This window comes from Hemiscyllium ocellatum, chromosome 11 (assembly GCF_020745735.1).
Source record: "Hemiscyllium ocellatum isolate sHemOce1 chromosome 11, sHemOce1.pat.X.cur, whole genome shotgun sequence".
NCBI classification, from domain to species: domain Eukaryota; kingdom Metazoa; phylum Chordata; class Chondrichthyes; order Orectolobiformes; family Hemiscylliidae; genus Hemiscyllium; species Hemiscyllium ocellatum.
Window position 1 is genome coordinate 43268554 of NC_083411.1, and position 14710 is coordinate 43283263.

Here is a 14710-nt window from a genome sequence, read left to right on the forward strand (position 1 = left end):
TGTGGAAGCGTTGGAAAGGGTGCAGAGGAGATTTACCAGGACGTTGCCTGGTATGGAGGAAAGTCTGAGGGACTGAAGACTGTTTTCTTTAGAGAGAATAAGGTTACAAGGTGACTCAATAGGCACATTAAGATGATCAGAGGGTTAGACAGGGTAGACAGTGAAAGCTTATTTTCTCGGATGGTGATGGCTAGCACAAGGTGGCATAGCTTTAAATTGAGGGGTGATAGATATAGGACAGATGTCAGAGGTAGTTTCTTTATTCAGAGGGTAGTAAGGTTATGGAATGCCCTGCCTGCAATGGTAGTAAGACTCGCCAACTTTCAGGGCATTTAATTGATGATTGGACAAATATATGGATGATAATGGAATAAAGTAAGTTAATGGGTTTCAGATTAGTTTCACAGGTCGGCGCAACATTGAGGGCTGAAGGGCCTGTACTGTGGTGCAATGTTGTATGCTGTGTGAATCTATGACTACTGGTGACATATGCAATCGGCAGCACAGAATCTCCTTCCCTGTCTCGCCAAACATTTGCTAGCCCTAAACAGACAGTATTTCCAGAGATAGCTTCTTTGTTTGATCCCACTCACCTATCTTGTGAATAACTAGGGTGCTAAACTCCAGCCCCACATCGCAGTCAAAGAAGACTACATTCGTATAGAACCTTTTGTGATCACAATTGTCATATCAACACTGAAGTGTAATTGCTTGTCTTCGAAACGTGCTGCATGATCTTTGACACCTATCCACGAGGGCAGACATGCTTAACACTTCTTTGAAGAAAATGGCACTGCTTTGTTCATCCACCAAACCGATTATGATTGTTCCAGATCTACAGTGCTGGAACTGGTTTACAAACTGCTAGCAAATAAGAGATGGGCCCAGTTTATTTTAAATGTATATTTTATTTCATTTTTATATTAAAATTTTTCAGTGGGTTTTCTTTTAATAGGAAGACAAAAACAATTGGCAACGCATCATCATTACATAGTATAAATTCAGCCACGGTCCACAGCTCAATTATTCAGCGTCTCCCACCCTCACCCCATACCATTAGACAAACCCCATCCCCAACCTACACACTACCTTCAAAGCTGTGTCAAAAGCAAACATAAAGAATAAAATCACCATAAACAAGCAGAGTGTCTTGAAATATTGAGGGGTCAGTGGGCCAATGCCTCTCCCCTCAAGGCGCATGTTGTGATTATTGACGTGCCATACGTATATTAAAAAAAACTGTTCGGCATTGTAGAAACAGGGGCAATTCAGCTGCCAATTTCAGGATGCTTGTTCCATTGCAGACTTCTTTTCCTGTTCGATTACTGCAAAGACAATTTAGATTGGATTAGATTCCCTACAGTGTGGAAACAGGCCCTTCAGCCCAACAAGTCCACACCGACCCTCCGAAGAGAAACCACCCAGACTCATGCAACTAACACTATGGGCAATTTAGCGTGTCCAATTCACCTGACCTGCAGACCTTTGAACTGTGGGAAGAAGTTGGAGCACCCGGAAGAGACCCACGCGGACATGGGGAGAATGTGAAAACTCTACACAGACAGTTGCCCGAGGTGGGAATCAAACCTGGGTCCCCAGTACTGTGAGGCATCAGTGTTAAACAGTAAGCCATCGAGCCGTCCATAAAATGAGAGCTAGACACATGTCACTCAAACACCTCAAAGTTTAACAACAGCAAGTACTAGTGATGGGGCAGTGCACTAACCTGGTGCCACAATGTTGATAATGAAATGCCAAAGTTTTGTGTGGTGTTGGTTTCAACAAGTCTTTTAAACAAGTGCAATCTGCTAAAATTCACAAGCCAATTCTGATGCAGAATTACATAGTTTACTTACAGATATATAAATGTGTTGATATATGTTTTAATTTGGTGTACAGTTCTTTCTTAATTTGTGGGGTTAATTTGGACCCAAAACCCAGAAAACCTTAGCGCAAGTTCTCCTATGTTATATGAAAGTAGTACTGGCAATTAATGGTTCATCTGGAAAATTTATTTCACAGCTAGACATCCTTTCTCTTTGTATCTCAGATTTTAGTGCTTCCTGATTTTACTTCTGAACTGAATTGGTCGAGTTTATTCTTGGTTCCTTTACAAGAGCACATGATAGCTTTGCACATATCCAATCTTCAACATTAATTGGTCTGATGATCAGATCACTCTTCCACTCTTAAGGGACTATGGGTTGAGGCCAGCCTTTATTGCATTATAACGTTTTAAACCTTTGTATCATTCTGGTATATCTGAGTTCTTATCAATTTGACCTTCCAATGATGCAATGGCCTGTAGCATCCATTTCACAAGTTTGCTGTGCTGATTTACTTCTGCCATAGCTTTTCTCACTGACATAGTGTGTCACTTATCTCCTCTTCACCTCCACACAATGTACTGTACTGCTAGGCTTAGAGTCTAGAAAACTTGGATATCAATTCCTTTGTTGTTTGTGTTATATCCATGGTGAAAATCAAGGTGCATTCTGGGAAATGTGACCTTGCAGTCCCTGTAAGTCAGAGAAAGTTCCCACTATCTCGACTAATTTCTAAGGTTTGTCTCTTATTCCATGTACTGTCATTTTTGTCAGCAGTCCACTGTGTAGAACTTGATAAACTTAATTCTGAAACTCTATACAGGCACTATGCTATTCACCATTTAGTGACCTTTTCAAAAAGGTCAATCGACTGATTACATGTAGCTTCCTCTGAATAATTCTGTGCTGACACTCTTTGATCAGCTGATGCCTATCTAAGTACACAGGTCTAATGATGAATTCCTAGGTCTGATTTCTCTTACTTCTTTCTGGTTATACAAAAAACAGTTTCTCCCTTTTTATTCTATCAAAATCCTGAATGGCTTTGAAGAGCTCTAATAAATTTCTCACTAATCTTTCTAACAAATGATTCGACCCTCTTCAAAGTCTCTTTAAACTAAGGTCGTTAACCCTTTCTTATAAATCTCCTCTATCCTTTCCTAAGAATTTTGACATCTTTCTTGATATTTGAGGCAAAATGGATAACAGGGGAGAAGGGTAGCAAAGGGGGAAGAGTAGAGGAAAAAGGTGATGAGAGAGTGGGGAGCGAGAGAAAGAGGGACAATCAAGAAATAAGAGGTACAGAACAGGGAAAAAAAATTAAAAAGATGATAAATAAAATAAATGAAATAAAATTACAGAGCAGAATGAAAACAGAGGGATTGAGATGGGATAATCATCTGAAGTTGTTGAATTCAGTGTTGAGACCGGCAGGCTGTAACGTGCCCAGTGAGAAGATGAGATGCTGTTCCTCCAGTTTGCGTTGAGCTTCCCTGGAACACTGCAGCAGGCCAAGGGCAGACATGTGGGTATGGGAGCAGGATTGTGTGCTGAAGTGGCAAGCCACAGGAAGGTCCGGGACTTGATTGCGTACAGACCGAAGATGCTCAGCAAAGCACCTTTGTTCCGATGAGGCCACTTTCCAAAGTGGTGCTCTTAATGTGCTCCTTCTTCTCCAACCGTGGCTTCCCACCTACGGTTGTTCACAGGGTTCTCGCCAGCATGCGGTCCATATCCCATGCCATGACCCTCACCCCCTCCACGAACAAGTATAGGGTCCCACTAGTTCTCACCTTTCACCCCATCAGCCTTCACAGGTAAAGAATAATCCTCCCCCATTTTCACCAACTCCAACACGACGCCACCACTAAACACATCTTCCCTTCCCTCCCCCTGTCTGCATTCCGCAGAGATGGTTCCCTCCAGGACAACCTAGTCCACTCCTCCTCTCCCATTACAGACGGCACCTTCCCATGCAATCGCAGAAGGTGCAACACTTGCCCTGTACCTCTTCCATGATCACCATCCAAGGCCCCATACACTCATTTCAGATTAAGCAATGTTTCACTTATACCTCTTTCAATTTGGTCTATTGTATTCGTTGCTCCCAATGTGGTCTCTATAACGGAGAGACAAAATGCCAACTGGGTGATTGCTTTGCTGAGCACCTTTGGTCTGTACTGAAAATGTGTTGCTGGAAAAGCGCAGCAGGTCAGGCAGCATCCAAGGAACAGGAAATTCGACGTTTCGGGCATAAGCCCTTCATCAGACCTTTGGTCTGTACGCAATCAGGTCCCGGACCTTCCTGTAGCTTGCCACTTCAACACTGAATTCAACAACTTCAGATGATTATCCCATCTCAACCCCTCTGTTTTCATTCTGCTCTGTAATTTTATTTCATTTATTTTATTTATCATGTTTTTCACTGCTCTATACCTCTTATTTCTTGATTGTCATCACCTTTTTCCTCTCCTCTTCCCCCTTTGCTACCCTTCTCCCCTGTTTTCCATTTTGCCTCTGCTTCACCCATCTCCACCCTGCCCCCACCCCCCATCCCCCAAATAGCACTGGCTTCAGCCTTGGTCATTCACAGCTCCTAATCTCCCTATAGTCTCTCTATGCACTGGTCATTATCACCTCCTTACTAAAATTAAGGCTATTCATCCAACTGTGTGTTTAGAATTTGCCTCTGAATTTTCCAAATTGTAAGTAAATAATGTTATAGAAACCCTACAGCATGAAAGCAGGGCATTCAACCCCTCATTTCCACACTGACCCTCCAAAGAGCATCCCAACCAAACCCATCCCATTCCTGTAACCCTGCACATTCCCTGGCTAATCTACATCCCTGGATATTATGGCCAATTTAATATGGCCAATCCATTTACCCTACACAGCTTTGGACTGTGGGAGGAAACCACAGCATCCACAGGAAACCCACCCAGAAACAGGCAAACTTGTAAACTCCACACAGACAGACAGTCACCCAAGGGTGGAATCAAACCCAGGTCCCTGGCACTGTGTGGTAGCAGTGCTAACCACTGAACAACCATGCCGCCCTTGTCAGAGTTTAGGATTGGTGTGCTCTGACTGTGGCAACTTACATACAAAAAAAAACCCACATTGTCAACACCATAGAAACTCAACAATTTAGATGGAGTTCAACAAATCATGGAAACATTAAACATGGTATGAGGGCAAGCTCGGTATAGGGACAAGCGTTGAGTTATAAAATAGTATGCAACAGAGGAAAATCAAGACGAAGGGCTCTCCAGAACACTAGACACTTTTTTTGACCTGCAGCCAAAGGCACAGCAAACTATTCTCAAAGGCAGATTTTAACACTGCAACTGAAGTCAAGATTGTAGATTAGAGTGATGCTGGAAAAGCACAGCAGTTCAGGCAGCATCCGAGGAGCAGTAAAATCGATGTTTCGGGCAAAAGCCCTTCATCAGGAATACAGGCAGAGAGCCTGAAGGGTGGAGAGATAAGTGAGAGGAGGGTGGGGATGGGGAGAAAGTAGCATAGAGTACAATAGGTGAGTGGGGGAGGGGAGGAAGGTGGTAGGTTAGGGGGGAGGGCGGAGTGGATAGGTGGAAAAGAAGATAGGCAGGTAGGACAAGTCATGGGGACAGTGCTGAGCTGGAAGTTTGGAACTCGGGTGAGGTGGGGGAAGGGGAAACGAGGAAACTGTTGAAGTCCACATTGGTGGCCTGGGGTTGAAGTGTTCAGAGGCAGAAGATGAGGCGTTCTTCCTCCAGGTATCTGGTGGTGAGGGAGCGGCCGTGAAGGAGGCCCAGGGCCTCCATGTCCTAGGCAGAATGGTAGGGGGAGTTGAAATGTTGGGCCACAGGGCAGTGTGGTTGACTGGTGAGGGTGTCCCACAGATGTTCCCTAAAGCGCTCTGCTAGGAGATATCCAGTCTCCCCAATGTAGAGGAGACCGCATCGGGATGTGCAGGTAAAAAACTTTGATGGATATTTGAATTTGCTGGAAAAGCACAGCAGTTCGTCCTCTCCTACATATCCCCACAATCTCTAGGTCAGACATAGATACTTGGAAGATACAGCCCAATGGGAAACAGTAAAGTGGAACAACGGAATTCGAATTGTACATACCGTCTTTTGTTGGCAGTGTGTTCTTCTCTTGAGTCTCCGTTTTCTTTAGGCTGCTCTTTTTAAACGATTTGACTTCTGACATGTCTTTCTTCTGATCTTCCTCTGGTTTGTCTGGCATGTTTTACAATTAACTGTAAAAAGAAAACAGTTTCCAGTTTCTTCACAAGAACATTCCCAAGAAGGGCTGAGTGCTAGGGAGAAGGAAATTCCTGAATCAAGCAACTGGGAAAAGAAACAGCAGGTACAGCAAGAATTGGCAGCAAAAATGAAACAAAGAGAATCAAAAATGCAAAAAACAAAGAAGACAGGAAGGCAGAAAATTGGATTTAAAAAAAAATTCATATTGGACTTCTAAGCAAAGCTGCAACTACGTTACAACATTTTTCAGGAAGTGAGTAGGAGCTGGAATGCATTGCCTGGATATGTGATGAGGCAGCTTCAATTGTTGCATTCAACAGAGCACGTGAATGTGTAGGGAAATGGAGAAAAGCAGGAGGTGATGATTTATCAGGCCATTGACTGAATGGCTTGTTTCTGGACTATATCACATCTGTGATTCCATAAACTGAGTGACTTGCACAGTCAGAACCATGTAGTCTGACAACACTAACTGGGATATAGAACATTACATTGCAGTACTGGCCCTTCAACCCTTGATATTGCGCCAACCTGTGAAACCAATCTGAAGCCGATCTAACCTACCCTATTCCATTGTCATCCATATGTTTACCCAATGACTATTTAAGTGCCTTAAAGTTGGCAAGTCTACTACTGTTGCAGACAGGGCATTCCACACCCTTACTACTCTGACTAAAGAACTTACCTCTGACTTCTGTTCTATATCTATCACTCCTTAATTTAAAGCTATGTCCCCTCGTGCGAGGCATCACCATCTGAGGAAAAAGACTCTCACTGTCCACCCTATCTAATCTTTTGATGATCTTGTATGTCTCTATTAGTGTATGTCACCACTTAACCTTCTTCTCTCGAATGAAAACAGCCTCAAGTCCCTCAGCCTTTCCTCATAAGACCTTGGCTCCATACCAGCAACCTTCTGGTAAGTTTCCTCTGCACCCTTTCCAATGCTTCCACATCCTTCTTATAATGGGGCGACTAGAACTGTTCTCAATACTCCAAGTACAGTTGCACCAGAGTTTCGGCACAACATCGTGGGCTGAAGAGCCTATTCTGTGCTGTACTGTTCTATCTGCAACATGACCTCATGGCTCCAAAACTCAATCTCTCCACCAATAAAAGCTGACACCATATGCCTTCTTAACAACTCTATCAACCTGGATATGGAAAGATTCCTTGCATAACACGGATTTCCGACCACATGATATCCGTTCACATGAATTCAACCAATGTTACCAGAATTGTCTTATTTTGTGTGAGTTCACTTAGAATTTTCACCAACATTGTTAGGGTATTTACATTCTTTCACGAGGCTCTGGTAATTCAGAAAAGGCAAGCATTTGTCAGCCAGCCTTAAATGGCCCTGAAAAGGCAGTAGTGAGTTGTCTTTCTGAACTTCTGCGATTCAATTGGTACAGGTACATGCACAACAATGCAAGGGAGAAGGTAGTAGTAACATTAGATTCATCATCCAAAACCAAGTCTGGGACTCATATTGGTTCAAATCCCAGCATTGTAGCTGATACAAATTAAGATTTGGAGGTGCCAGTGGTGGACTGCCAAACAAGCCTGTTGGACAACAACCTGGTGTGTCATTTTTAAACTTGTTAAAATTAATTCACTTATTTCATCCATTCCCTTTGGACATTTACCACATCACACGGGATGGCAACAATGCTGGTGGATCATTCATCATGCCACATGCTATTCTTGGATTTGGCGGGCGGTATTAAAGCCAGATGTCCTTCCATTGCAGAGACCCCATTGATCCAGGCCCAGGACTAGCTCTGTCACACACTAAGTTGCCTGTGCCATTAGATAAGTCTTTGTTTGCAGGTAAATGTACGGCTGGAAAATGGGAAGCCTTCAGAAATGAGATAACGAAAATCCAGAGAAAGTATATTCCTGTCAGGGTGAAAGGAAAGGCTGGTAGGTATACGGAATGATGGATGACTAAAGAAATTGAGGGTTTGGTTAAGAAAAAGGAGGAAGCATATGTAAGGTATAGACAGGATAGATCGAGTGAATCCTGAGAAGAGTACAAAGGCAGTAGCAATATACTTAAGAGGGAAATCAGGAGGGCAAAAAGGGGACATAAGATAGCTTTGGCAAATAGAATTAAGGAGAATCCAAAAGGTTTTTACAAATACATTAAAAGGACAAAAGGGTAACTAGGGAGAAAGTAGGGTCCCTCAAAGATCAGCAAGGCAGTCTTTGTGTGGAGCCGCAGAAAGTGGGGGAGATACTAAATGAATATGTTGTATCAATATTTACTGTGGAAAAGGACATGGAAGATATAGACTGAGGGGAAATAGATGGTGGTACAAATTACAGAAGAGGAAGTGCTGGATGTCATGAAATGCATAAAAGGTAGATAATCCCAGGATCTGATCAGGTGTGCCCTAGAACTCTTTGGGAAGCTAGAGAAGTAATTGCTGGGCCTCTTGCGGAGATATTTGTATCATTGATAGTCACAGGTGAGGTGCCAGAAGACTGGAGGTTGGCTAACGTGGTGCCACTGTTTAAGAAGAGCAGTAAAGACAAGCCAGGGAACTATAGACTGGTGAGCCTGACCTCAGTGGTGGGCAAGTTGTTGGGGGGAACCCTGAGGGACAGGATGGACATGTACTTGGAAAGTCAAGGACTGATTACAGGTAGTCAACATGGCTTTGTACGTGGGAAATCATGTCTCACAAACTTGAGTTTTTTGAGGAACAAAGGATTGATGAAATGTATCTGGACTTCAGTAAGGCGTTCGACAAGGTTGTCCATGGGAGACTGATTAGCAAGGTTAGATCTCATGGAATACGGGGAGAACTAGTCATTTGGATACAGAACTGGCTCAAAGGTAGAAGACAGAGGGAGGTGGTGGAGAGTTGTTTTTCAGACTGGAGACCTGTGACCAGTGGAGTGCCACAAGGGTCAGTGCTGGTCTTCTACTTTTTAATCATTTACATAAATGATTTGGATATGAGCATAACAGGTACAGTTAGTAAGTTTGCAGATGACACCAAAATTGGAGGTGTAGTGGACAGCGAAGTGGGTTACCTGAGATTACAACAGGATGTGGACCAGATGGGCCAATGGGCTGAGAAGTGGCAGATGGAGTTTAATTTAGATAAATGCAAGGTGCTGCATTTTGGAAAAGCAAATCTTAGCAGGACGCCTACACTTAATGGTAAGGTTCTAGGGAGTGTTGCTGAACAAAGAGACCTTGGAGTGCAGGTTCGCAGCTCCTTGAAAGTGGAGTCGCAGGTAGATAGGATGGTGAAGAAGGCATTTGTTATGCTTTTGTTTATTGGTCAGAGCATTGAGTACAGGAGTTGGGAGGTTATGCTGCAGCTGTACAGGACATTAGTTAGGCCACTGTTGGAATATTGCATCCAATTCTGGTCTCCTTCCTATCTGAAAGATGTTGTGAAACTTGAAAGGGTTCAGAAAAGATTTGCAAGGATGTTGCCAGTGTTGGAGGATTTGAGCTATTGGGAGAGGCTGAACAGGCTGGGGCTGTTTTCCCTGGAGCATTGGAGGCTGAGGGGTGACTTTATAGAGGTTTATAAAATCATGAGGGGCATGGATAGGCTAAATAGGCGACGTCTTTTCCCTGGGGTGGAGGAGTCCAGAACTAGAGGGCACAGATTTAGGGTGAGAGGGGAAAGATATAAAAGAGACCTAAGGGGCAATGTTTTCACGCAGAGGGTGGTATGGATATGGAATGAGCTGCTGGAGGAAATGGTAGAGGCTGGTACAATTACAATATTTAAGAGGCATTTGGATTGGTATATGAATAGGAAGGGTTTGGAGGGATTTGGTGCGGGTGCTAGCAGGTGGGACTAGATTGGGTTGTGATATCTGGTCAGCATGGACGAGTTGGACTGAAGGGTCTGTTTCCATGCTGTACATCTCTATGACTCTATGATTCCTGGGGTGGGAAATCAACTCAATACTTTTCAGCTCAGAGGTAACCCTAACCCTAACCCTAACCCTGAGCCACTCCAGCTCCTAATTTAAATTAATAAATCTGGAATTGAAAGGCTAGTCTTAGTAGGTTGACTATAATCTATTATTGATACTTGTAAAATCAACATGGGAAACTAATATCCTTTAGGGAAGGATATCTGCCATCATTAGCTGATCTGGTAACTCCAGACCCACACAATGTGATTAATCTTTTTTTAAATGAAAGCCTGTGAAATGGCTGAGCAAACTACTCAGTTCATTGGTGGGCAAAAAGTGCTTGTCTTGTCAGTGACCTCCATATCCTATGAAGTAAACAGGTAAAAAGCTCTGAAGGAAGGGAACAGCGGAGGAAAACTTAGGAGAGGGTTACGAGGGGAGAATGCCAATAGAGTGGAGCAATAGGGTCATCACAATATTTCCACCTTATCTATGTTAATCCTTCGTATCCGGACTGTCTCCTCAGTATCATAGCCTCAGCAAAGTCATCTCCTTTGATAAACACAAATGGTCTGCATTTACATCAATCATATTTGCTGCTTCAAAAACAGACATCCATTTTGATCCTGAGTAGAAACTGCCTCTGACAATATATCCACAGAAAACATCTAGGTTTCCTTTTGTGACAGGCGTCGTTTATTCTCACAGTCCCTAGTGTTTATTTCGTCCCTTTTCTGTCAGCAATCTGGTATTTGTCATACACCCTCATTGTTCTAGAGTAACATGAAGCAGACAAACAAACTCTGATTCTGGTTGCAGTCCCTTCCTTTCTGGGGTATACCTCGATTTATCCATTCTACCTTCTCTTTCAAGTCTGACCTTGTTATCTTCCATTTCAGCTTACCAATGTTATACTTCAACTAACCCATGTCAGGTCACCTATTGTTTTGCAGAAATTAGCCCTCTTCCAGTTAAGGATGTTTATTCTAGATGCCTAGTGCATTCAATCAAGCAATCTGACCACCTAAACAGTAAACCCTGCAACTAAACACTGGGTCCATAGTTCTCAAATCTCTAGTCATTTGGCACATCCAGTCAGTAACCACCCTATGAAATACTCCTTAATGTTTCAAAGACATCATCTCTCATTCTTCTCAACTCTAGGGAGTATATTATTTATTCAACTCTTCTCATTGATTGCTGGAATGAGAGGATTTTCCTATCTAGACATTGATCCTCTCTGTACTGTTCACACTTACTTTCTTTACTGAAAGTTCCTGGGAAATGCTGCCCCCCCACTCACCCACGCCCAAACTCCCAAGAACCAGACTCCTTCCTCCCGAAGTCAACTAACCTTGAACGAACCATCTTTTCCCCGAAACTCCAATGTTGAGTTCCCCTGGATTTCCCTCTTCAATCCCCGCCGTGTTATCTCTCCAGTTTCCACAGGTCTACATTCCTCAGTTCTGGCTACCTGCAAGCCTGCACGGGATGTTACAAAACTTAAGAACTCTCTTCTCAGTCAGTGGAGTCAGTGGTGTGCACACCACTCTGATTCATACTTCCTCCCACTCTCTCTCTCGCTCTCTTTGGTACAGTCTCACTCTTCCTCTCTTTCGAGCACTCACGTTGCCTACGACACTAGTTTTCTCCCTCTGGCCCACTCTTTCTTTTCGGTTCTACTTTCTGTCTCTCTCCTGCACACATGCACTCCTCTTTTTTTTCCCCCCCATCTCACTCTCTAGGATTCTCAGGTAGATTTCCTATAACGATCTGAATCCCACTGTCTCCTGCCTATCTCTGTTATCTCTTTTGCCACGTACACTCTCTTTCACTCAAGCTCTGTCTGGCATGCATTCTGTCCACCACTGACACAAGCTGTCCATCATCAAGATTAAATTACTTAGTGTGGAAACAGGCCCTTCGGCCCAACAAGTCCACACTGACCCTCTGAAGCGCAAGCCACCCTGACCCATTCCCCTACATTTACCCCTTCACATAATAGTACAGGTAATTTAGCATGGCCAATTCACCTAACCTGCACATTTTTGGATTGTGGGAGGAAGTCGGAGCACATGGAGGAAACCCACGTGGACACGGAGGAGAATGTGCAAACTCCACACAGAGAGTCGCCTGAGGCAGAAAGTGAACCCGGGTCTCTGGTGCTGTGAGGCAGCAGTGCTAACCACTGTGCCACCATGTCACCATAAAGATGCTTCTTTGTGTTTTAAAAGTCTGGACCAGCTTAGGCAGAGTGAGGTGCAGCATAAAGAAAGTTAAGGAGTTGGTAAACTAAAGTGTTTTTCTCACACCTTATGATTGTGGGGAAGGAGATCAGAAACTGATCTGGTCATTTATAATGCAATCACGGCAACAGTGGGGAATGTTCCTTCATTACCGAATTTCGGGATTGCCATCCTTAAACCACTCTCGGCCCTCATTTACTCTAATCTGTCTCTCACAACCAACACGGAGACCTGGTCACTTTCTTCGACTTAGTGTCGAACGTTGCCTATTACCCTCTTGTGAATGTTGCCATGATGTGGAGGTGCCAGGGTTGGACTGGGGTGTACAAAGTTAAAAAACACACAACACCAGGTTAGAGTCCAACAGGTTTAATTGGAAGCACTAGCTTTCGGAGCGCTGCTCCTTCATCAGGTGGTTCATCACCTGTTGGACTATAACCTGGTGTTGTGTGATTCTTAACCTTGTGAAAGTTCACCATCTTAACTGTGCAATGTATACAGGTGATCATGGTGTGAACTAAATCAGTTTTTCTGAAACTGGGAAACTATTTCATTTACTTCTATGTGTGTGCCTGTGTCTATTTATGTTAATATCTGTGTACATGTGTATGTATGCCTGCATGGGTGGGTATTGGTGATTGTGTATGTATGTCTATGTGCATGCATGTTTGTATGAATGTGTGTGCATGCATAAGTGCATCTGCATGCTTCTTGTATTTGTGTGTTTGGATATGCTGGGTGCCCATTTGTGTGCATTGGGCTGCACATGCAAGCATTTGTGTGTGTCTGGGTATTGCATGTGCACACATGGGTGGCTGTGAATAGTTGTGTGGTGATGTGTGTGTAGGGCTGAGTGTGCATGCAAGTGTGTGTGTGTGAGAGAGTATGCTTAAGCGTATGAGGGTGTGGCTCTTTTTCTCCAACAGCCTCACAATGTTGGAGGCCAGTAAAAAGGGGAGTTTCTAATCATAGAAACTAGTGATATTGAACAACTTTGTAATAAGGCAGGGTTGGGTGAGGAAAGGACTGAGGAGGAGAAAATTGGGGTATTAAAGAGGAAAGGAGTGATTGAAGGAACAGAGGAGGGAGTGGCACTGTAGGGAGGGGGAGGAGAAGGCAAGAGAGAGAGAGGAGGGTTGACAAAGCATGAGATTGTGTAGAAGCCAAATAATCAACTTCTCCAATTTCCTGAAAGACTCTTGATTACCATGGGCACAGTCACTGGCTGAAGGACTGAAAACAACAAATGTACTTAACCCATTATTCTTCCAAATGGATTTCACTCAGACTTAGTAACTGTGAATGCTGACTAGAGAGCGGACGGGTACTTATGAAATTAAGATGAAAAATAGATGCCTCCTTTGCAGTGACAGTGAGGTACTAAGGCTGCAAATCTCGATTTAAAGGCTGCATATTTGCTAAAAGTACTGAGCTGTTTCCTTGCTCACGCTGGAACAATTCACATTCTAGGGCTAATACGTAGTAATAACACCCAAGACATTCCCGTCTTCAAAATCCTACAAGAGCATCAAACTTTCATCAGAAATAGATCAAAATTAATTCAAACACGTTCCAGCAGCCAATCCTTAACAGCTTTAACAAGTAAAAAAAAATTCAACACTGCCTGGACAAATCCCTGTCCTCTTTAGCCCCAGGGTCAGAAAGTGAATTGAGCTGGAATCTCTGAGAGCGGCAATATTAAAAAAAACTTTCCATCAGAACGTTTGAAATGTTGCTTTCAATAAAGCTAGTTTCATCCTCAGCTGCAACAATATAACAGTGTTCAGAGTCTTGCAACAGCTTGCAGCTCAGTGTTTTCGACACAATCAGATTGGAACATGAGATTGAAATTCCAGATGTTATCTCCAGAGCTTGAATGCCATAGAAAATATTTCCAGCATTTCGTAAACAAATTTGTTTTTACTTATCTCCACGATCCCCACCCCACTTTTTTTTCTTTGCATTGTAAAATCGGGAGAAAAATGCATATTGCAAAATCTATTCACTTTGTGGTAAATTTAGAGCATAACAACTTTAAAGCTACGGATTTTTTTTTCGTTCTATTGTTGATAAATTGAACTGTAAGGATCAATCATCAGTTTCCTTATCCTTACCTGTGTACGTCGGTGCTGCTGTCTTTTCCTCCTTCTCTCTCTCTCTCTCTCTCTATCCCACGCCTCCCCGCTCAGTCGTTTTTATTCAGACCCTGCAGCTCAACCTAACTTGAAGCATTTCTCTCCCCCGCCCCCTATAAGGAGGTGCTCAAAAAAACCTAGTTCCAGTTGGACCTCAGGCATGTCAATCATTGCACCTTCCTGCCTGCAGATTAGGATGCACTGTACCGAGTGTATCTTTGCTACACATTGATAGAGATAAAAAATACACTGCACATACAGTTGGACTGTAAGCTGGTATTGTGTGATTTTTAACTTTGTACACCCCAGTCCAACACCGGCATCTCCAAATCATGCCTACAGACGCTGAAATC

General features: G+C 43.3%; 1 protein-coding gene across 2 annotated transcripts; it reads right to left on the reverse strand.

Moving 5' to 3' along the window:
- Positions 1-888: 888 nt before the first annotated feature.
- LOC132820430 (thymosin beta-10-like) lies at positions 889-14435 on the reverse strand. 2 transcript variants are annotated; one of them, XM_060832557.1, is made up of 4 exons: positions 14337-14381; positions 11331-11458; positions 5945-6075; positions 889-1325 (listed from the first exon to the last, which is right to left on the reverse strand). In XM_060832557.1, exons 3-4 carry the CDS (start codon positions 6060-6062, stop codon positions 1282-1284), a joined length of 162 nt encoding a protein of 53 aa, XP_060688540.1. In that variant the 5' UTR covers positions 6063-6075; positions 11331-11458; positions 14337-14381; the 3' UTR covers positions 889-1281. The 2 variants fall into 2 exon arrangements, with proteins under 2 accessions (XP_060688540.1, XP_060688539.1); XM_060832556.1 differs by lacking the exon at positions 11331-11458 and having other exon boundaries at positions 14337-14435.
- Positions 14436-14710: the final 275 nt, after the last annotated feature.

Bases quoted from the DNA above. Each gene is read 5' to 3' on its own strand.
- LOC132820430 (XM_060832556.1), bottom strand. From the start codon at position 6,062: ATGCCAGACAAACCAGAGGAAGATCAGAAGAAAGACATGTCAGAAGTC. The intron at 1,326-5,944 runs GTATGTACAATT...TTGTCTTTGCAG, and splicing joins CACACTGCCAACAAAAGACG to TAATCGAACAGGAAAAGAAG.